This window comes from Xiphophorus couchianus, chromosome 1 (assembly GCF_001444195.1).
Source record: "Xiphophorus couchianus chromosome 1, X_couchianus-1.0, whole genome shotgun sequence".
In the NCBI taxonomy this organism is placed as follows: domain Eukaryota; kingdom Metazoa; phylum Chordata; class Actinopteri; order Cyprinodontiformes; family Poeciliidae; genus Xiphophorus; species Xiphophorus couchianus.
This window is the reverse complement of record NC_040228.1, coordinates 16,085,316-16,108,866: the sequence shown is the minus strand read 5'-3', so window position 1 is coordinate 16,108,866 and position 23,551 is coordinate 16,085,316. Positions and strand designations below refer to the sequence as shown.

Genomic DNA, 23,551 nt, shown 5'->3' with positions numbered 1-23,551 from the left:
TGCACAAGTGTAAAGGCATACACACACAGACTGCATACTTAAACACAGAGTTCCTGTCAGGCCTTATTGTTTGTCCTTGACATTTTCATGTATTTGATGAAAGGCTTATATGAAAGGGCCATATGTTGACATCACAAATCTTCAAATATAGAGTGCCTTTCTTTGTTCCCCTCTCTTGTGCCTGACTCGAGGGACTTTTGTGCTCAGGGCTGGTCTGGTTGTTAATTAAGCACATGCCAGCCTGTTTGAAATGTGTGCGCACGTAAATATAAACAGAAATTGGCAGCCGCAAAAGCTGTAAAGAGGCTTTTCACATCCGACCTGTGTTTGTACTGCAAAGATGTAAGAGTGACACTAAAACAAAGCATTTTAATCCCCTGCAAATGTTAGCAGATATTGCATGCATCTTGCAGAGCTGCAAAAGACTTCATTTATGCTTTCACTATGACTTCACTAACTGAAGCCCTGGTTGCTGCTCAGGAAACAAATGAGACTGATAAAAAATATGTGCATGTATTTATATTTATCTATTAATTTGCAGAATATGATGATTCAGAAAGTAAATTACCCTTTTGGCCGTACGGCTTAGTGAGAACATCTCTAAAACCTGAACGCGCTACCTTCACCATCTTCTTGTTGCCGTATTTGTGTGCATTAATTGAGATAATGGTTTGTGCTGGACTGACTCAGTTGTCGACTTTTTCAATCTGCCAAATGTATTTCATTATTCAGTATAATAGAGGCAGTTGATTCAGTCCAATTTTCCATCCACATGCATTTTTATCCTAATAACTATAGGATGCTAAAATTTGAAAGGGAAAGAGCTTATTTTCACAATTTCCTTTTTTTTTTTTTTTTTGTCACAGTGCACGTAAAGGCAGGAACATGTGAGGTAATTGCTGCCCACCGCTGCTGCAACAAGAACAAGATTGAGGAGAGATCTCAAACTGTCAAGTGCTCCTGTTTCCCCGGCCAGGTTGCCGGCACCACTCGGGCGATGCCCTCCTGTGTTGATGGTAAGTTGCACCGAAAGGGTGAGGTTTGTGCATATTCTAATGAATCTGCAAATTCTGTGTGCCTGATGAACACATGGTTTGAGAAGTCCTGAAGAAAAATACTATTTGTGGTTTTTACCGTTTTTCCACTTTCTGGGTGTGACGATGGAGCAGAGCTGCTGTTTGGTTATTTCACTGCATTGCACAGAGGCCGAGCTTGCAGTCTGGGAGAAATACTGAACTAATGTATACAGTGCTGCCTGACATTTACCCTGCATTACCAGCAGTCTATTTATGCATCCCATGTGTGCGTTGGCAGTAAAGCTACAGAGGAGTTAGTGCCACTTTAGTGTTCAGTATTGCTTTCTGGAACTTCAGCCGTGTAATTTATGTAACTGTGTTTTTGTTTTTCTTGCAACACAGCTCCCATTCTTCATTAAACTTTTTATTGTTTTTATCCGCCACAAATAAAAGCTGAATTGAGTTAGGGAAATAGTTGTACATTAATGCAAAGTGATGCAAATCAATTAAGTTTTCTCATTATTTTGCAGTCATGAGTGCCAATAGCAGATATAAAACATTTTGACATTGATCAATTTATCACATAACCTGGGTCAATTTTGTGATGGGTATGATGGAATCGCATAGCAAGTTTTTTTTTTTTAAATATAATGTGTCATAGTGCCTGAAATTTGAAATAATAAAAAATAGATTTAAGTTAATGAGAGAAATAGATCTAGGTGATTTCTAACCTGACTGAAATTGTCTACAGAGGCCAGTGTTTTAGAGACTGGTTGTACAATTTTTGAACACTTAATGTAAACGGTTCAATATTTTTATCTGTAATCTGATGTTTAATATAAACCATGAGAACCATGAGATTAATAGGTATTCCTATTAATCATACCTACAATGAGTAATGGACATTATATGATCTCCAAAGGGCCAGGACCAGACTGAGTATAGATCTTAACAATCTGTCCTTTACGTGTTTAAATAAAACAAAAATATAAACTTTATCAATTATTTTCTATACTGAAAATTGTTATTTTTCCTATTGTAGCAAAATTATGTCAAAATGTAGACTGGAATAAAGCACCTTTTTTTTTTTGCCACTGGCAGGTTAGTCCTGCAAAGTCAGCATTTGATCACAAATGCAGGACAAGGCAGAACTTCTGTTATGTCAGGAGAGCACTCGTTTGTTGAAGGAGCATTTTTAAGGAAATGTTTCAGCCAAGCTAAAAAAAGGGACAAGCTTGTCACTGTTGAGGCAACAGAAGAATAAAATAACATTTCTTAGAAAGAAATTTCTTTGTAGCTTAACAACATTAACTGGCAACAAGGTATTGCTACGACATGAAAGAAGAAAGCCTTTATGATGCAGGAGACCCGCATCCCGTAGACATGTTTGGATTCCCTTTTAAACCTTTCTGACACCAACTTGTGACAACTTTCAAATGTTCAAAGCTCCACATGTAGAGAAATCAGTTTAGGTGGCATCTGCTTAGGATGAATCCTGGAATGTCCCACAAAGAGGAGACATTCCTGGATCTTCCAGGATATGCTGGAGGGTCTATGTTTCTCGGCTGGCCTGGAAATGACTTGGGATTCCCCCAAAACGAGCTGCGGTGAAGAAAATCACTCTGCTTAGGGTGCTGTCTTCAAGAACAACCCCCCACGGAAGATAATGGACAGATGGAAATTATGACATTATGGCATATAATGCTGTTTATAAAACATTCATCTATCTGTCCATCCAAAGCGCATCTAGTAAATCATTTTTATTAAGATAACTAAAAACAAAGAGTGAAATGCAGCTTAGTAAGATTTTTTTCCAACATGTTTGTATGCTGATTTACTCTCAGAGAAGCACTTACTTCACATCACCACTAATCCATTAGCTATGCCTAATTTACTCCACTGAGGGTTGGAGGGGCCAGTCTCTGTTTCCAGACAGTAAACAACGAAGTTGGAAAACTTTCTAGTTGAACAAAACACCTAGGAAACACACTTACATCTTTAAAAAACACCAATAAAGCTAATAATAGTGGTTAGGATTAATGAAAGAAAATGAGTCTGAAGAATGTCGGAAAACATTTTTCGAATGTGCCCTTTCTGTGATTAACACATAGCCACTTCTTAATTCCTGCATTTTTTGTTTATTGTTTCTAAAAGTATTTAAGATTGTTTGACAAAATCTCGGTTTTCATGTTGTCCTTTTTTCTTGAATCTTATGTAATTTTAATTGCATGGAGACTAGCCCTGAGCTGGAATGCTGCTTTCATAGTACAAAAACCTTCAGTACAGTTTTTCTGTATTAAAATGAAAATTTAAAGCAATTGTCCAAAAACAACTAGTTCTTCTATAACATTGTTACAGAAAATGCATCCATTATTTTCAATCAATCGGTAAAGTTTATTTGTATAGCACATTTCAGCAAGATGACAGTTCAAAGTGCTTTATGTAGTGAAAATCATCAAAAACAAAAGCATCATGTAGTCAACATTTGTGGAAACCAATAGCAGACATTACATTTTGTCAAGTGCTATTGTCACAGTCATCAGTACACATCAAATGATAAAAGAATAATAATAATAATAATAAATACAAAGACTAAGGAATTTTGTTGTGATTTTAAGTCATATAACATGCAGATTCTTGTTACTTGATCTGCTATCTCCATCTGTGAGGGTTTTACACAGAACAGCCAGAGAGACGTTGAATGGATTCCTAAAAATATTCTTAATTTATTACAAAAAGTCCAAATATAGTTCAAAGTTGATGGATTGGGCCCAAAACTGAGGTCAACATTACAAACTACAACTCAGGTAGTAACACAAAGAACTCAAGCACAAAACTGAGCTAACAAAACAGGACATGAGGGGAACTTAAATAGTGGATGATCAGACCACTGCTAACACACAAGGTGGTAAATAAACATACAAGAACTTAAATACTGGTCAACACATTACTAAATCTTTAAATTAAATAAATATTAGAACTGAACTAACTTCCAAAAATAAGAAACATTACAGAAATGGCCAAATTAAACTAAAGAAGACCAAATTTCCCCATCCTCTGGCAAACAAATGGAATGACCCACTGAGAAGGTTTGCCTCCTCAGTGGCAAACCAAAAAAAACAATATATATATATATTGTTTTTTTTTTCTATAACTAATATAAAAAACTAATGGCTGCATAGTAATAATAATGAAATTTTTATTCTGAAAATGTCAACACTGCCACGACATGCAGTGTTGACATTTCCCCGACATGCTGGGGATGAGGGGATAAAATATACCAAACGACAAAAGACATGCCAGATTTCTCTTTCTTGATGAAAGTGCTAGAAAATGTCTTTAATTAGTAACAAGAAACAATCACAATGGCTAAATTTTTCATATGCAGTGCTTCACATTTGAGCTGGTTCATTTGTGGTTTCAGTGGCACTTTCAACTGCAAGGTCTTATTTTAATCAATACAAAATTTGCCTCCAAGTGTTTATCTTATCAACCCAAACTCTTGGTGTGCCCAAAATTCAACTTGCTGAGTTGGATTGCAAGTTTATTTTTTAGAAACACTTTTCCTTTTGTGAAGATTATAAGGAAGCAGGGCTCAGGAGAGTGTTGTGTCAAAATTCACAAATGCACTCTCAAAAGAAAAAAAAGAAAGAAAGAAGAAAAAAATGCACATGAAAGCACATGACTGAGAAACAAAACCTCTGAGACTTTCCACACCTCTCTCTTCTTTCAGCCTCCATTGTAGCCCAAAAGTGGTGGTGTCAGATGCAGCCGTGTATGGAAGGTGAGGAGTGCAAGGTTCTACCGGACCTCACAGGATGGAGCTGCAGCACAGGCAACAAAGTCAAGACCACAAAGGTGGGTGTTTTATGTGTGCAAAGACTTTTCTAGGTCTAATTTCTGTCTGTTTTTTGCGTGTCTGTGTGAACATATGTTCACCAGCATCCGTCTGCACCTCTTTGCCCCATTTCACTGGCTTCACTGGCTTTCACTGACCCGATCCACCTCCTGCAGCCTTCTTCTGTCATAGGAAGAATATGTGTGTGATTCTCGCCTCCTGTAACTTCACGCTTCTGTTTCTAACCTCCATCCTTCTCGGTGCCTTTGCTAGCCTCCATTATTAATGGCCGGGTGCAGACCTTTGTTTTCTGCCTAAATAATTGATCGAAGGCGTGGTCAGAGAAGAGCGGTCGGGTATGTGTCTCTTTGGGCAAAACAGAGTGATTGGAAGAGCTTGAGATACACAATCTGCACATTCTTTCCAGTCCTGACTTTCACGAAAACACTCAGAAGATATGGGCACCATATGATGGGTTGTCATACTTTTATTTTCTATGCCAACTTTTCATCCAGCAAAGGAAATTATGTCACTCAAAAGAAGTTTCTCCACATCAACATCCATCCTTTTCTTTATGATCATGCAGTTTCTCGGATTTCAACTTTACGTTGCAGAGAGCACAAGATGAACAAACTTGACAAGTTAAATAGTATTACAAAGCTAGAGGGAATGTGTGCACTCTTTTAAAATGCTTTCATGCCCTTTTTATATTTTGATAATACAGCTACCAACTTCAATATATTTTGCTGAGATTTTATTATAAACAAACAAATAGTAACACAAAACTGTGTAGTACAAAGAAAATGAAACATAGGCTTCAAATCTTTTCACAAACCTAAATCTAGTAAGGGTGCAGTTGTGTTTATATTCCATTTCTTTTTATCTTTTTTCAACTAAATAATACCCAGTGCAACCAATTGCTTTCAGAAATAGTTATTGAAAGTGCCATTTGTAGTTTGCCACAAGGTCAAACTAAGTTGTTATGCTATTCAAGACTGACTGGTGTTAAACTTACAGTTTACATCTGCCTGAACACAGCTTCCCATCACACACTATGGGGGATGCTTTTATTAGGCAGAGAAGAGGAAGTTGGTAAAACTGTATAGGAAGAAGGGAAGGATTAAACATAGGTAAATCCTGAATGAAAAGCTGGTAAAGGATTAGGGAGAAGGATCACTTACCAGAACAACCACCCTAAGTTTCAGTGGAGGGGTTTTGATCAAATTGCATTTCATTGGAATTGCCGAGCCAAATTCTAGACCTAAAATTAATTTGAGAATGTGTGGTAAGACTTGAAACTTAATGTTCATAGACATTCTTAATAAAGTCTGACTGATCTTAGACATTTTTTAGCAAAAAAGAATGCACGTCACACGATTCAGGTTTTTACTTGTTAATTATTTTCCCCCCATTTCTGCACTAATTTGTGCTAAACTATGAGATCAAATCCAAATCAAGTACATGGTAGGCTCACATTGACAACATGCAGAACGGTTTATGTGGTAAGAATATTTTTGTAGTATATCTTTTAACAGTTCTCAAAAAGAGACAAATATCTACTGACCAGATATAAAACAGATATAATTTCTGGCTTTATAAAGGGCATTTTTTTATTTGCTTAATTTTCTCTGAATTCAGTTCTGTCCGCCCCAAGTTGTGCATTCATAATTCCCTAACAACATCAAAACCAAACCAGCCATTGCTTTATCGTCGATGCTGCAATTGCCTAAAAGAGCACAAATATTTGCAGTCTCCTGAATTCGGCTCTTTGATCAGTAATTTGTGATGTATTTTTTTGCATTTGTGTCTACTTCATTTGAGAGTGTTAGCTGTTGTGTTTGTCCGATGACAAAAACAGTGATTTTTTTTTTTTTTTTATGACTTTCTGCTTTGCTTTGCTTTTGTATGGTGAGGTCAAAATGTGCTGGCATCCAGATCAATAGCATCGAACAATCTCTTATAGTCCTATTAAGACCTGGTCGTAAATTGAAATTGACGATGGTACATAAATGAAAGACAAAGGAAAATGCAAAAGGGGAAGATGTGGTTTGCAGCGAGAGAAAAAAACACGGAGCCTGGAGACAAATGAGAGTAAAATAACAAGTGAAGAAAAAATAAGTGGCAATGGCAGGCTTACAACATTATTCAACACCCCACAGAAATGGGGGGATAACTCTCTGTGTTTGTCCCTGTGTCCCTGGCCGGGAGCAAAGGAAAGGTGGAGAAGAGGAGGGTAAGAGTAGGAGACAGGAGACAGCTCGATCGATGCCAAATAATATCATATGGATGAACAAGCAGACATGGCCACATTACCAAACCACGAAGTTGACTCAGATTGCAAGGCAAGGGTGTGCAAAACAACACAGACAAACAAACAAATCAAAAAATGTTACAGGACGTCATTTTTTTTTCTGTTATTTTTGGGAAAATAATAAAACCATTAGCCTCTTCAGCCAGAACATTAGTGGCAATATAAGACCTGGCAAACAATGAACTCTTGTGAAAATGTAATCCAAAGCATGGAATCACATTTTTGAAAAGAAACAGGCGACAAAAAATAAATGGCTAAAATAATTCATAATATCTCAGAGACATCAAACCTGAGATGTATAGCAATAAGGCACAACTTAGAACTTTTAACGTAAAGTTCATTAAGCTGCTCTTGTAAAGTTTAAAATGCTACAGGCTGGGGGAGGAAAATATGCAGCTTCAAACTCCTCTGAGTGATGGAGGTAAGGGACCCTCCATCACTAAAATATAAAGAAATTATACTACAACTTTCACCTAAGAAATTCATGTGGAGCTGCAGATACAGCTGGACTACAGCTGGACTTCTCTCATCAGGTGTCCTATGATCTAGTGGCACAGCAAACATTTTTTGTCAGAGATATGTTGGTTGTGAAAATTAACAGTGAAAGTTACAATTAGAACAGATCCCGTAGGTGAAGTGAAGCAGCAGAACAGATGTAACATCTCGTATTGTAAGGGACAAAAGATTTTAAAATGCAGCCAAGAGAAAAGATGGTAAAAAAAAAACAAAAAAAACATTAAATGACAGTCAAGCACCTTCTTTGTGCTTTGAAAAGTAAGCACCTAAATGTGCTTTTTTATTATAGGGCTCAAAACTGACATGCTTTTTAAAGGCAATGAATGACCACCTAACGGAGTTATGACTTTGCAGAGTAAAACATAGCAGGCAGAGAAATGCTGCATTGTACTTGCACAGTGAACTGGCATGACAACAAACTTCTGCAGACTCTTTGATCAGGTGCAGGGTGGATGCCTGAAGGCAATGGCGATGGACCCAGGAAAGGTGGCCTGAAGCCATGTAGAGCAGAAGAATACTTTCAGTTGTCATCTCAAAGGAAGCCAGACTCTGAGATCTCTCAGAAAAGGCAAGTCCTTGCACTTTGCTAGCTGCCTCATGGTTAGATGACAGAACAAAAGAGAGACTCCCTCAAGAAGCAGCAAAAGGGGAACAGCATGTGTTGAGATCCAGGGTGTGAGGGGGTCTAGAGGCCTGGGCAACTCAAAACAGAGACGCAGTTTTCAGATCCTCACAGAGATGGTCTCTTACTTGCTCCAGCACAGTGAACTGTGTTTGTTTGGCAACAAATTGCTTGAAATGGACCAAAAGTGAAAGTACAAAGCAAGAAAATGGACAGATGGTCAGATGAGATAAGGAGACAGAGTGATTAGGGCAGCCGTCTCAACAAATAGACGTAATGATGTGGCAGACGGCCAGGTGTTGAAAATGAGGTAGCTTGGGCCGGCTGCCATATCTCAAGCTGCGTCATGTTTAGTTTCTTGCCAGAAGACACAGACTATAAAAGCTATAGTATCAGTGCGGCACCAACAATCCCTATTCACTGCAGTTATCATATAGATTATTTGAGGTTATTAATAAGGCCTGACATTTCATGTGCCAAGGTTTTGCTTGAGTGCCAAAAAACTCACCATCTCATGTGAATACAATGAGCAATTTATAAAAACCCAAAAAACTAACACATTTTGTGCAACAAACTTTACTGTACAAAGGGATTAAGCAAAACATCCGCAGTATAATTTTACAAACTTGTAACAAATAAAGAGCACAAGTAGGTTTGTTGTAGTTCATAGCAAGTGGTGAACGTGCAGTGAAAGCCTCGAGTCAAACTCACAAATCAAGTTGATCTGTTTTGCACAATTCACATTCACATTCATATTCATTTGTGCACATGATTCGCTACAGTCATGACTGCTCTAGATATATGAATATTTATGGGGTTTTTTTTCTTAAATTTAGTCTTTTTATTTACAGCTTTGGAAAAAAAATAAGAGACCACTGCACTGAACCCCACTGAAAACCTCCTGGTTATTCCACCAAATATTAATTTCTGAACTCTTCCTGCGTTAAAATATTAATATTGTTGTTTCTAAATGAATATGAATTAGTTTTCTTTACATTATTTGAGGTCTTAAAAAACTGCATCTTTTTTGTTATTTTGACCATTTCTGCAAATAAATACTACATTTTTGCTTGGAATTTTGGAGACATGTCAGTAGTTCATAAAACAAAAGAGTAATATTAATTTTACTCACATATATACCTATAAAAAGTGAAATCAGAGAAACTCATTTTAAGTGGTGAATTTAAGTACATTTTGTCCATTTGCTGTATGTTAAGAGTATTTGAATTCAGAAATATATTATCAAATCAATCACATAGAGGGAATAAAATTTAATAACTTGAACACCAGTTTATTCTTGGATATACTACAACTGAGTTTGTTGCCCAGATCACTACGTTGACTGACTTTGCAGCAGTCACGCACACTAGGCGAACATGTGGCAACAGTGGAAATGTATAACTCTCTTCTGGAGGATGAAACCGCCAACCCTCACTGGGGTGTAATTGTTTTTTTCAGCTTAGAAACAGAGAAGATTCAATTGTGTAAGGACTTAAGTCACTGTTACCCACTTGTTCTATACTATTAATTGATAATGAAATTATTTTAGTTTACCACCAATACAAAAACTAGTAGGATGATATTAAATATTGTGCCACTCTCCCTGAGTTGCAACATGTCGAACATCAGTGCAGGTGCACGCCATCTGTAGATGTTTATCTTCACATGTTATTCAGTTTTTCAGGAAGACTGTTGATTGTGATTTTTACCTCCATCTTTTTTCCTTGTTGTAGGTAACTCGATAGTCCTGCTCATCTCAAGTCAAAAAGAAAAGTACTCGGCAAAGTTATTTACTCAGCACAATGAACTCGTCAACCTTTGAGGATGTGCACTCAGATGGATTTCTATGTGGAACCAGCAATTGCTTAATCTTTCCAAGGACAGCCGGGAACTAGTGGCTGGAGAAACAGGACTCTAACACTGCTTGCCATCGCGTTAAACATGGCTGACTTTCCTGGATCATCTACAGCAAAGGACTATGTTACCCACAATCCTTTCATGCTACGAAAAAATGAACAAGTTCTATGATTTAAACATAGATCATCTTTCCAGAAGCTCCTGTTGCTTATCTGACGTTTCTGGGTAAGATGTACTCATCATACATTGTTGGAACAACTATAAAGAATCCTTTTAACAGAGCCCTTAAGTACAAAACATCACAAAAATGGCTATTAATCCATAATACTTGCCTCATGTAGTATTGGTGACATATTCAAATTTACGTGTGCCACATACAACCTGCTTAATGCTGTCAAAAATAATCCTTGATCTCTTTTTTTTTTCTTGTTTATTCTTTTCTTTTTCTACACTGTAACAATATTATACCATGAGCGGGTTGTGGCTTACCACATGCCATTTTTTAAAACGCAGTTTGTCTTTTTTCTGCTTTTTATTTTTACAGAGGTGAGGTTAGACTAATACAAACTAGATGTTATGGTATATTGAAACATGTAAACATATAAAAAAAACAAAAGAGAAAGTATGGAATGAATGAAATTAATGGGGCTAGAAATAAATTTATGCTCTAATAATTTTAATATCTGTGTTTTTAAAAACGCCTGTTAACTGCTATTGAGTACATGTGTCAGTATTATATGAAATGAATAAAACCTTTCAAAAAAGGAGTATTTGTATTTTTGTTCCACCCTTACAGTGTCACACGGCTGCAGTTTCTATTCAATAGATTAATCGCTGATGTCAGTAGTGTTGAATAAATCTGTTTCTGTAGAAAACCTGAAGTAAAAAAAAAAAAGCTCATAATCACTAATTAAACTGGTAATTACTTTATAGTTAACCTCATAAGTTTCATCATGTTGCTGCAAACAAGCTGAAATATTTCTTTCCTCCGGGGTATTTTGTGATGTGTTAGTGAGAACTCATTTATCACCGACTTATTTTTAGCAGCTTGGAACTGGTCTGTTTAGAGATAAACTGTGCTTATAAGTTCAGATTTTTTTTTCAAACAGGTGAAGAAAAAAAATGTTTGCAGTACATTCCCAAAAGACTAATTAGGCTGGCAAACATATCTTTCTGCTGGAGATTGTGACTGAATTTTATTTTTCTTTTTTAAAGTAATACAGGCAGCAAGTAGGGCATTTTCACAGTGACTAATAATTTGGTGTTGTTTTATGTTTGCCAGCAAAATAGATGGAGCTGAATATATGAGTGGTTAAAGAGGTGTGGCCAGATTATTATTTAAAATATAAAACATGGTGCATCCACTTTAGGCCTTCAGACTCTAATAGTTATTATCGCCTTCACACTCCAGGTGATTTTCCTGAGGCTTTAAAAGCTTTTTATATTTATATTTACAATAAGCTTATTGTAGTGTTAAAGCAAGAATATGACAAGCTTGCAAGCTGAGTTATTCAGTTGATTACAAACAATTCCTCAAATTGATTACAAAAATTCCTCGAGGTAAATTATTTGTTTCAAAGCTTTGTTACTGTAATAATAAATACTGTTACACTATTCCACTCACTGTCAGCTGGAAGGTTATTTATGTTGCACAACATCACTTCTGGTAAAACCTACACTGATAATGCTTGTATGCTAGCTGCTACCTTAAGCTATAAAGGGAGATGAAGAGTACCACAAAGGAGCGCCTAGAAAACAAAAGAAATGGTCAAATGTCAGAACTTGACCATTTAAACTAGCTACCGCAGGGTATTGTCAAATAGAGATACGAGCATAGCAACAGATGTCTTTGTGTGAATTTTCACAGATCACACAAAGATCATTAGTATTTGTGGCTAAAAGATTAAAAAATAAACACCAAATAGGGATTCTCAGACATGTACATGCAGGTGGGAAGAAATAAAAGCATGCATGAAGAGACTGCTAAAATGAAAAATCTGCAAAAAGGATTTAACATCAGAGTATGACAGCTTCAGCATTAAGGCTTTCCTGTTAACTGCTCACAAGGTGTTTTTCAGGGTGTATATGAATTCAATCACAAGTCAGACATGTGAGTGTTGTTGAAATTCTTCCACAGCACCGCTAACAGTGTGCTTCTCTCTGTGCTGAATAAAGTTACACAAAGTCGTTTACCACCAGTGCAGAAGCGAGGCATCAGGTGCAGCTCAGTCGTAGGAGTCTAACAAATCTGTCATCAGCACTATTGTGGAGCATAAATTTAATCATCTGTGACTATCATCAAAAAATCAACATGATGTTCAAATTACTGAGTGTGCTCTCTGGCTAGGGGTGATGAAACAGTCGCTGCTAACAACAGATGCCAGAGCAGATGTTGCATCCGGCAAAAGCCATAAGTTGCTACAGTATTTGGATGCCTTACAGAAAGAACAATGACCAGGGGAAGGTAATGAATCAAGAGCTGAATGACTTGCGGAACTATCCTTGTATCTTACGTAATTGTTACAAACCCCCAGCCTGCAGAGATTGTTTGAACAGACAATGACAGTTTTGGAAAAGCCCTGAAAGAAAACTTAGCGGGGAGTTCAAGTAGCTGCCTCAAAAAGCAGCAGCAAAGCAATTGCGAAGAATGGAGTCTTCTTCATTTTTTTTTTTTACTACTGTTTTGCTGATGGTTTTTGCTTTATTTCTGCATTTTATTCACAAACAATTTAATGGATAATCCCATCAGGTCCTCTCTTCAGTCACAAGCACAGCATTGTAACTTTTTATTGTTGAAAATAACAGAGGACTTAGATCTTGCCTGTTGAAGGCATTCCTCCAGGAAAGGAAAACATCTAACTCAAGGATTTATGTCACAATTCTTTCATTTCAACTGTCAGAAAACTGTTTCTAAATAAACATACAATGCACAGAATTAAAAAAAATATTTGAATGATATCTGTTTTGAGTTGACTCATATTGAGCCAACAGCTCAGCAGGTTACAATTCCCCCAGGCTGTCAGCAGTACCTTTTCCCATCCAGTCTGCATAACACAAACAACTCTAGTCTTTGAGAATGCAATTTGCTCTGGCTGTAATTAGCCACGTTTGCATAACTACTGAAAGTCTTTTTCCTGAGTGTATTCTCAATGTCTCATTTAATTGTGAACAAACTGTGTTAGCGCAGGGACACACTATTTCATCAATAAAGTAATCAGGCTTGCACACATTTTGCAATTGCAAATATCTTCACAAATTTGTCCCTGAATGTCCTGTTTGGGAGCTTTCTTTTAATGCTCCAATTAAAAGATGACCTGGTCAAAAGTAAGCACAACAAGCACAAAACTCATTATAAGAGTAACAATCATGTTCTATTTCTGTAATGGTATTGCTTGACTTCTGTAACCTTTCACAACCTACATCCTACATTAGAAAAAACTGGGCTAAATTGTAGGTGAAGTACAGTTCATTCTTTAGTTTGTTGTAATAGAAGTATCAGACATCAAAATGACCTATTCTTAAATTAACACTTCATGGTGTGTGAACTAACACTTTACCACTTTTGCCCAGATTAAAAAGGTGTGACTCAGGAAATACCACTGCTTCTTATATGTTTTGACAAGCTGTCAGCAAGCATTGTGCATGCCGAGGTGAATGAATCTTTATCAGTTAGGACTGACTAGCACAAGATTATACATTGTGGGTTGACTAACATTTTAGTAGTATTTGAGTAAATTCCATATAGTGCTTATGTAAGTCAGTCACAGGCTTATCAATCATCCCATGGGATTTTCCAACATCTGTTTCTTCATCTGGTGATGAAGATATGAGGGACTTTCAAAATTTAACATTTCATACTATTTATTTAAATGCTTTTCTGAACTTCTGAACAAAGTAGGAATGACAGCAATGTTTCATTGAGTGACTTATTTACCAAAAATGTTCAAAGCAAACTCCAGAGAAAGCTAAGAATGCAGAATAGTCCAGAGCCTATTTACACACAAATGTTCCCTTTTTCTGTGCATCCCAAGTGGTGCAGAGATTGCCATCTACAGTACTTGTAGTCAATAAGAGCCATTTGGCTCTCAGATTAGTTCAAGAAAACCAGAGAGCTTCATGAGAGAGAAGCCTCACATCAACAAGTGTGATGCAAAGCACCAGCTAAGGAGGTGTAAAGCATACTGCAACTGGACTCCAGAGCAGTACAGATCCTTCTCTGGAGTGATGAATAAATCCTCTCTGCCTTGCATTAAGGTCTTGGTTTGTCAGTTGGTGAGAGAATGGAACCTGCCTGACTGCAATGTTTGTGCAAAAGTCAACGCAGAGAGAATTACAATGGAATTGTTTTTCAGGACCTCAGTTTTTGTGAAAGGTACTGCACCACCTAACTCTGACTGAAATGCTAGGAAATGGTCTCTTCAGATCCGACACAACTGTTCAACATTTCAGAAAGCAAGTTCATAAGCTTGGGATGAAATAAGCTTGACTTAACTACAAAGAGCCCTGATCCGAACCAACAGAGCAACATTATGATGGATCCGAACAAAGAATGGAAGCCAAGCATTTCGTTCAACATTAGTGTCTGACCTCACAAATGCTTTCTTAAAAGAATTTTTCAAGTGTTTTCCTAAACTTTATGTAGAGCCTTCCCAGAAAAGCTGAATCTATAGTAGCTTCAAAGAAAGGCCCAGTTCAATATGAATTAAGGATGATGTCATTAATGTTTATGTGTGCATAAGTGAAAACAGCTTGAATTTGAATTGTTAAATGTTGACATTGGTAAATATGGCTTAAATTCAACTAACAACCATAAATCAAAACTAAACATTTTAACTGAAGCCATAAAGTTCTGATGTCCTTTAGAATATTTTGTGCTTTGCTACATCCTTTGCATACTGACATTTATGTAATGTCTGAAACATTTCCTATTTCCTATTCCCAGCTTCCAGCTAAGTATTATACATCCAGTCATTGCACTTTGAAGGTATGTCATTTTGCTATGCTCATCCTGACATGAGAAGATGGGAAAAACAGAGAGAAGGTAGTATAAAGAAAGAAATTAGAGAGGAGGCGCTTTGTGATCCTAACACAAAGTAATGACCTAAAAATAATGTGGCAACTCAGAGAACAAAGCAGACTGGAGCAGGTTACAGATGAACTCAAAAGACCACAGTGACATATAACTCTATGGACTGTGTATGTGGGTCTGTGTGGGAGGTAGCTGGTGTGTGAAAAAGAAAAGAATGTGTGTGTGAGACTGATAAGCCACACGAGCCCAAGGGGTCTTTACATGGTAGTCTCAACCTTTCATTTTCCTCAAACACACCTCCTGCTAACCACACTCACACACACATAATAAGGCAGATAACCCCAACCCTGACTGTGTCAGTCAAGCCATTGGAAACCTGAAAAGGAGGTGCTTGCCTCCATTTCTATTCTAGTCGGCCCTGAATGAGCATTAAATATGAGTCACAGTGATTAAAGTTGCGGCGATGACTCACGGAGACAAGATGACCTCTAATCTATACCTGCCATTGAAGCTGAGACGTGTGGTCTTGATATATTCATTTGTTTGACTAATTTTGTTAGTTCTTTAAATGTCCTGTAGGATTCACTATACCCACCGTCTCCTGTGTCGGTCAGGGAAGAAATGTAGGGCAGAAGGAACTAAAGAAAAAGAAATAGCGGACTCCGTAGAAGGAGCCCGTTCTGCAAGTAGAACCCAGTAGAAAAAGCTTGCTTTATTGGAATTACTTATCATGAGTGCTGCTGTGATATGAAAGAAACCCGCCTATGCTGAACTGGACAATGTACAGTCTGTTCTGGGTTTTCTCTGGTGAGTCTGCTGTTATATTTCAGCAGTTTACATAGGTAGCATGGCTAACTAGCCAGAGCTAAAGTTGCTAAGTTTTTGTTGAACTAAAAACAAAAACAAACAAAAAACAACCGGAGTATGATGTGTAGTTTTGTAAGTAACTTAGCTAAGTGAAATGAAACTATTTGATGGTGAAATAATGATGTTTGTAACCATTTCTGCTAATGTTAAATGCTTTATTATTATTTTTTTTTTTATGTTAGTTGCTCTGCTAAAGTCTTGATTCATTTTAGGTCGTTTGTATTTTTTTTTTCGTTTTTTCATTTTATTTTATTAGTTCAGTATGTATTGTGAATACATAATGCATATGTTTGAGGTTGCTTGTATTAAAAAAGTTATTTAATAGTGGACGTTTTTGGTTTACGTCTTACTGATTCCCATGTACCCGTATGATTGGTTAATGCTCAATATGCAAGTTGTTTACTTTTTTTTTGTTTGTTTTGTTTTATTTTTATTATTTGTTGTTGTTTTTGTATGGCTGATACCTGAGCGAGCCAGTGGAGGAGAGTCTCGTGCTGCTGAAGCTGGATGCTTTGCTTGGTCAACAGATAAGCTTATTGAAAAAAATGGGGACCCCCAATTCCTTAAACTTTTTCATTTCACAAACTATTCGTTCATGAATATTTTCAAGACTGACAACTTATGTGCTCATTGACTGAGATGACTGACTGAATTGTTATACTGAAGGACTAACTGGAATCTGCATTTTTCTTGAATAAAACAATTGCTTAAATGAGCTGTAAAGCTAAGAGGTTAGAAAACTACCCTGATTTTGAACATTAATTTTATTTCTATGAGGGTGGACCATTTAAGTTTTTTCCATTTATTGGTTGGTAATTGGTGTTACCTGGAGTTTATTTATTTTTGGTGTTTGGTGGGTCATGGGAAATAAACTTGAGTTGACCCCAACTTATATTGAGCTCATTGCTCATTCGGTTAAGTAGTGGTTACATGTTTATTAGTTGCAAGTGGAAAATTATTATGATTAACAGTACTTAGTGAAATTAATTACTAAAATAAATTAGCTTTTCAACAATATGCTAACTTATTAAACATAACTCATTCCAGTGGCATATTTAGATTTAAAACATTTTTCATTCAACCAACATGATTGCTTTTGATAGCAAATGGGACAGGCATTTCTCAAAAGCACACAAAAAATATTGTTTAATATATAAAATTTAAATTTTTAACATATCAAAGGTTATTTATATATTTAAAACTTTTAATTGTGATCACAGCAATCAAACTCTTGATTCTTTTGCCTTCACCTGACCAATTTTTTGCATGTTTCCAGTGATTGCAAGTCTTTTTGATTGGGAGCCACCCCGTGCCATTACCCTGATATTTAGTCCCCCAAACAGATTTTCTAGATGCAAGTTAAAATTGTGGTCACTCCAAAGCACTAATATCCTTTGAGTGAAATGTATTATGTAATGGGGTCATTGTTGACCTACAGATTGTAGGTGAATCTGTTAAAACAAATGTAACGCACCAGACCCACCATAATGTTTATCCAAGCTGTCAGAACAGGCAACATAAGAACAATGGAATTAAATGATAGGGAATAACGAAAAGTCAAATTGAAACTTTGTTGTGTAATAAGAATCAAATATTCCCTTTCTGTACCAGTCAGAGACTGAACTAGCGAAGCTTCAATGCTTTCAACAACAAGCTGAGGTAATACATCACTCTGTCATGGAGGGTGGGGTGGCTAGTCATTCCAGAGCTGTTTGAGATACGACTAAAAGATTGGCATATAATGAAGCAAGAAGGGTTGCTAGTGTTGTGGTCAGTGATATTGATGGTGTTGCTCATGTATTATTTAAAAAATTTAGACTCTAATACTAGTAAAGTATTTCTGTCCTGATTATTCACTCTCAATATAAACCATGATTTATGTAATGCAATAAAACAAAATGTCATTTGTTTTGACTCCAATTTTAGCCAATTACTTTGTTTAGCTTTTCTTTTCTTGACTCTGCAGCTCATTGTAGAACGCTGCTTCTTCTGTTTTTCGACAGAAACCTGCTGAGTCCAACTGTATTTATTTTTATAGCCTGCTTGATGTTGTTTTGCCGTGTAACTATGCATGCTACTATGTTCCCATTGTACTGAAGTTTTTAGAACACACTTATGAATCCTATAACAAAAGATTGCTTGTTAAAACAGACTGGTTTTATCAAATAGCTAAAACAAGCAATGTTTTGTCTATTTGAACATCTCTGTTACAGTTTCTCTCATCAGTCACCCCCATTGTTTCCATTTTTAACTGTCAGTCTTATTTAGTTACAAAAGAAAAATGCTTTCCAATCTCTCTGAGCTGAAAATAAGGCGAAGAACTAGCAAATTACTAGTGTAATGTTGGTAATTGGTAATATTCAAATCTGCAACTAATCTGTCTGCAAAAGGGGATGACACAATTGTTTTTCCCAGTCTGTGATTAGGTTTAGTGTGGCAGAAGTGAGGGGCTTTTGCACCGTGATGAATATTCAGTTGTTGACATTTAGTGTGGCGCAATAAGGATGTGAGGGTGGGACAACGCCAAGTTGGAGTAAGAGCATTACAGAACATGAAGGAGATAGGAGTAGGAAAGGGATTTAGCAGGAGACAGACGCTGATATCTCTCACACTCCCACAGCAGACACAGGGGACTTGGCTCGGGTCGATTGTGAGAATGGAGACCGGGAGTGCCACTGCTGTAATTAATGGGACTTGTTGGTGATGATTGTTATTGTCAGCTTGGTTTTTTGCAAGCAGCACGGTGACAGTCTTGAAACTGGATCTGGGTCACGTTGCCAGAGTCTATTCATTAAACTCATTCAGCTCCCATGCTGCGCCATCAGCTGTTTATTTAGCTGTTGCGATGAAGCGGATGTTTTCTTCTTTTGATTTCAAAGGGTTCTCTAAAATTCAGACACTTGTCATGAAGACCAAAAGACCACAGAGTTAAATTTGGAAATATGAAAAAAGATGGAGAGAAGTAATCGACTGAAAGACAGAGGAAGTTAATTGAGACAGAGAAAGAAAGAACAAAGGGAGGAAATGAGGAAGCCGTGTCTTTGTGTTGTTGTTTACAGATGCTGTTTATTAGTTTAATGACCTAATTTGCATAATTGCAGTCACCTGCAGTTTGTACTGGAAACTCATAAGACTTTCTGCTGTAAATATAAGCTCAAAACAGAGCTGAGTTTATGACACAGAGATATAAACTCACTACATGTGTTACAAAGACAATATGAAATTCAGATATCTACATGGCCTAATTCTTGTGAATACCGCCTATCCGACAGAATAATACTTTTCCCTTTAAATAAACCTTATTACTTGTGTTTAAATTTCCTTTTAGACACCAGTAGAACAGGTGAAACTGAACTGAAATATAGCACAAGTCAGATTATTTGTAGAGTATTCTGCAAAGACAGTAATGTTATCTTACCACTTAGGAAAAAGGCCACAGCTGTAAACAGAGTAAACTGTTAGCAAGAGGAGCAAAGATTAACTTTACTGAAGACTGCAGTAAAGTCTTGATTATGAGATTATATGCAGTGTGTGTTGAGAAACAAACAATAAAGCTATATGCATTTTAGGTGATGTATTGTGAGAGCATCACTCGTTTTCTCAACTGAGGTAACTTGAACCAGAGCTGCATATAGGCTGCTGCTGTCTGGAAAAGGAAGAATTGGAAAAATAATAGCAGATACTGCAGCATTCTCAACTCTCATCGTTGAGTGAGTTGTAATAAGGATACTATGTACTGTGTTATTTCATTGCACCATGAAGCCACCAGGTATTTAAACAAATATGATTGGTTGTATTAGCTGTAATTAGGTATTTATTACTTTGGGACCAATGTTGGTTTTAAGATGACTTTGAGCTGTTTTGGGTACAAAAAAGGAGCCAGTTAACACATTTCTGTTTTATTAGTAAAACCATGGCTACTTCTAGGATTCTGTACATTGACAAAAAAGAAATAGAGTACTTTTTCTGTCCTGATTGAAACTGCTCCCTTTGAGACAAAGACTACATATAGCAACCTAAATATTTTGAACTTCAAGGAAAGCTTCTGAACCAGATCCCAGTCCACATACAGACATCAAAAAAGTACCCCACGTTTGTAGGACTTTTCTTTGTAAACCAAAGAAAAAGACCAACGGAACAACATGCTAAAAGAAAAATAAAAAAACGCATTACAACACTGGACCACACAGGAGTTACTCTGACCGACGTTGCTAAGGTTTATTTTAGACACGTGAAAAGGCACAGCAGCAGTTTTTGAAAGTCTGCTTCTGACAAAAACAGAGCAGGAAAGACATTGAAAAATACTAAACAAAATTGACTTTATACAGCAATATGCTGACTAATGTATAATTAATTAGAATTAAGCTTTCAGACACAACTTATTCTTTTAAAGTTTCAAACCTAATTTGCTGACATTGACAAATAGCTGAATTTCACTGATGTACTTGAAAAAGGGATGATTGTCCCTTTGCACTTTTTCACACCTAAATTGTCTGACATCTAAATGTCGATTACAGATTATTAACAAAAAATACAACAAAAACAACAAATGCTGCTTTTAATTAAATTTAACATCAGAGTGAAAAGAATTATTGTTTTGACAACGTGTCCAATCCAATGATGTGCTGCCTTGTTGTTTATCTTGTATGTTTTAAATGAGAGCAAGCCGGGTAATGTTTTGTAGATGCAGCCTGCAATTTATGTAGATGTTTTTGTTCAATGCAAAAGCCTGTGTTCCCTTTTACAACAGTAAATAGCTAGCCACTGCCATAGGATAAAACAGCGTAATGACATTGTTACAAGACAACCCTTTCATTGTCATTCAATGGTCTTTTCCTAGATATTTCATCTCCAAGAAAACCTTCATAAATGGGGGCAACCTAACAGAGCCTTAAAAGTGCTCAAATCTGCAAGCTTCTGAAAATGCTCTCAATTAGATTTCACTTTCAGATTCAAAAACATTTGTTTTAAACTGAGATTGATTTCTGTACTGACATGACTAAGGTAGCAAATTTCTCTTTCCAAACCAATGGAATGGATTTACATAAAATTCACCCTGTGTTCCCCCGTGGGAGATTATTCTTGAACTTTCAATAATACCAGTGGGTGAGGTATTACCATCTTTTTAGAAAGGCTTGTGATGTTGAATTATAGCTGTATGTAATTCTGTGGCATTTTAATGGTTTGTTATGTTGAAGATGCAACAAACAGTTAATGTTTTTTTTTCAGTGGAGAATGAAGAATTTTTTTAACAAAGAAGAATTGCCATGTCATCTGTAAAAGTTGTTTTATATTAAGAATAATATAGCTTTCTCCAGTCTAAGAGAAGAACACGGCAGACTAGGAGGTTTTAACTTGAACTGTTGTGCTTTAAAGGTTTGCTTATGGAGAAAAGGAGCAGGTATTAATATTATCATGTACCCAAGGTATTCTAAAACTAGTCAGCTCTGCTTTAGCTTTTTTTTACTTGTTGTGTAGATGCCCCTGCCAGATAATTTTTATTTTAAGAAATACAGTAGCTTAGCTAAACTTAATTTGAAGTTTCAACTTGACAAATTTCTCTCTTCTCTTAGGTCTCTGATGATCGGTGAACTATCTAATCTCATCTACTACACCAGATCTATTCTCCATACTTGTGTCCAAGTGCACAGTGTCTCTTGCAGGATTCATTGACTGTGTGACAATTGTACTACATTATTTGCTAATAACTCTTTTTTACTATTCGTATTAAGCACAAGCATTTTTACAGTAAAATCCCTGTGTAGTATTTTATCAGTAATGGTGCCAACTTTAAATGCATAGAGCTAGGTGCCAAGGAATGTAATAAACACACTAATTGCCAATTATTATAAGTCAAACAAATTGTAAATTTTTTCTGGAATGGAGTTTTCCTTAACGTACATAAAAATTTTTATGGTTATGCACTTATTTATTTATTTAGCTTTTTGGAAAATTGCTAATCATCTTACTACCAATGTAGGCATACACATTTATGAGGATAATCTGTCTGATGAAATCATGATGGACCACCTGGATCAAAAGTACCAGATCAGCTCTGTCCCCTGCCAGGCAGCAGGCATTGCTGCTGGTAGGAAATAATACTATCACAGCAGGAATCTGAGCATAGGAAGAATCATACAGGAAATGTGTACACAGCTGCAAAGGTAATATAGTTTAATCTTATTTGTTCATAGCTGACATTAAATTTGTATCATTTTTCAAAATTTTATTAAAAGCAAAATCTTTGGCTCCGAATTTCATTTCGTTTTACTATTTGATTTTTTTTACCCACAATTATTTTTTTTTTATCAATTAAAAATTTATTAATTGCCTGCAAACTTATAATAGCATTTCAATTACTTCAACTTTAGTTTCGGGTTGTGATTTCAAAAGATCGTGATAGTAGACTTGCTGTTAGCTTATGTCCTTGCATATCACTTGCAAATCATTTGAACTCAGGAAATGCTCCATTTCAGCGTCTCATATTATCCGAATCATATGCCAGCACAAACATGCCCATAAAGATTTTCTAGCATGAGAAATGTGCACTCTTTTATTGTTGTCCTCACTTTGCATTCTGAATATGACCTTCCACCTCAATCACAGTTGACACAAGCAGGGGAGAGAAAGTGAAAAATATTTCCTTTCAGACAGCTCCTTGTCCTCATAGATAAAGTATGGAGACACTCCTTAAAATCACAAAAACATGTCACTATGTCAGGAAACCTGATGTCATACGATTTCCTATTTTGAAATAGGAATTGAAAAACATTTTATATAGGTGCGAGTTTGAAGAAATTCAGTACATGTTGTGAAGGATCAGATTCTGGTAAATACATGATGGGTAGTTTATCTGATGCCGTTACATACATACTGCTTTTGTACAGTAAGTTACTTTTGCTGAGTTATCATGGTCTCAATTATTGTTTTTTTTTTTTTTCAAATCTTAACCATCACCTCACCATATTGGGCTGAATGATGCAGTCTATGAATTCCATCTAGGGTGACATAGCTCCAAGGTAAAACAATCAGAAATAGGTTCAATCCGCTACCATGGTAGCCTCCTACAGTATTTGGCATACTGCAATGAGTGAATCTACATCATTGCAGAGAGACCATCTACATATCGTGCAATAAAATGAGTAATACTGTCAGATAATTTATTTTATTTTTTTCTGCATAACTTCTGCACAGGTCTTGTACAAGTGGTCAGGAAATCCTTTGCATGTGTATTTGATTTGACCAGGAAAGGACATTGCGTCCCTGCTGGATTGCTCAATTTTTAAAAATGAAGCTGTTTACAAAAGAGGAATTATTTTTTTCCAATAAAAAAAGAAAAAGTAAAAACAGCATTTTACATCATATCTTATAGTTTACTGTGTTTTAAGATTAGGAATCAGTTGCAGCAATGTCAAACATGCATTACAGGCAGAGATCAATTATAAAGTCTGCTTTTATAACCTGAAGAAGGTTTTTTGTCCTGTTTTATTCTCCA

At 36.3% G+C, this 23,551-nt stretch overlaps 1 protein-coding gene across 1 annotated transcript in view; it reads left to right on the top strand.

Moving 5' to 3' along the window:
* LOC114148446 (protein FAM19A2-like) overlaps window positions 1–10,927 on the top strand; it is a 90,837-nt gene extending 79,910 nt beyond the window's left edge. The window contains exons 3-5 of the mRNA XM_028023765.1: window positions 867–1,016; window positions 4,750–4,874; window positions 10,037–10,927. Of these exons, the coding sequence (XP_027879566.1) occupies window positions 867–1,016; window positions 4,750–4,874; window positions 10,037–10,048 (287 nt within the window). The 3' untranslated portion in view covers window positions 10,049–10,927. The remainder of the gene's footprint in view (window positions 1–866; window positions 1,017–4,749; window positions 4,875–10,036) is intronic.
* Window positions 10,928–23,551: the final 12,624 nt, after the last annotated feature.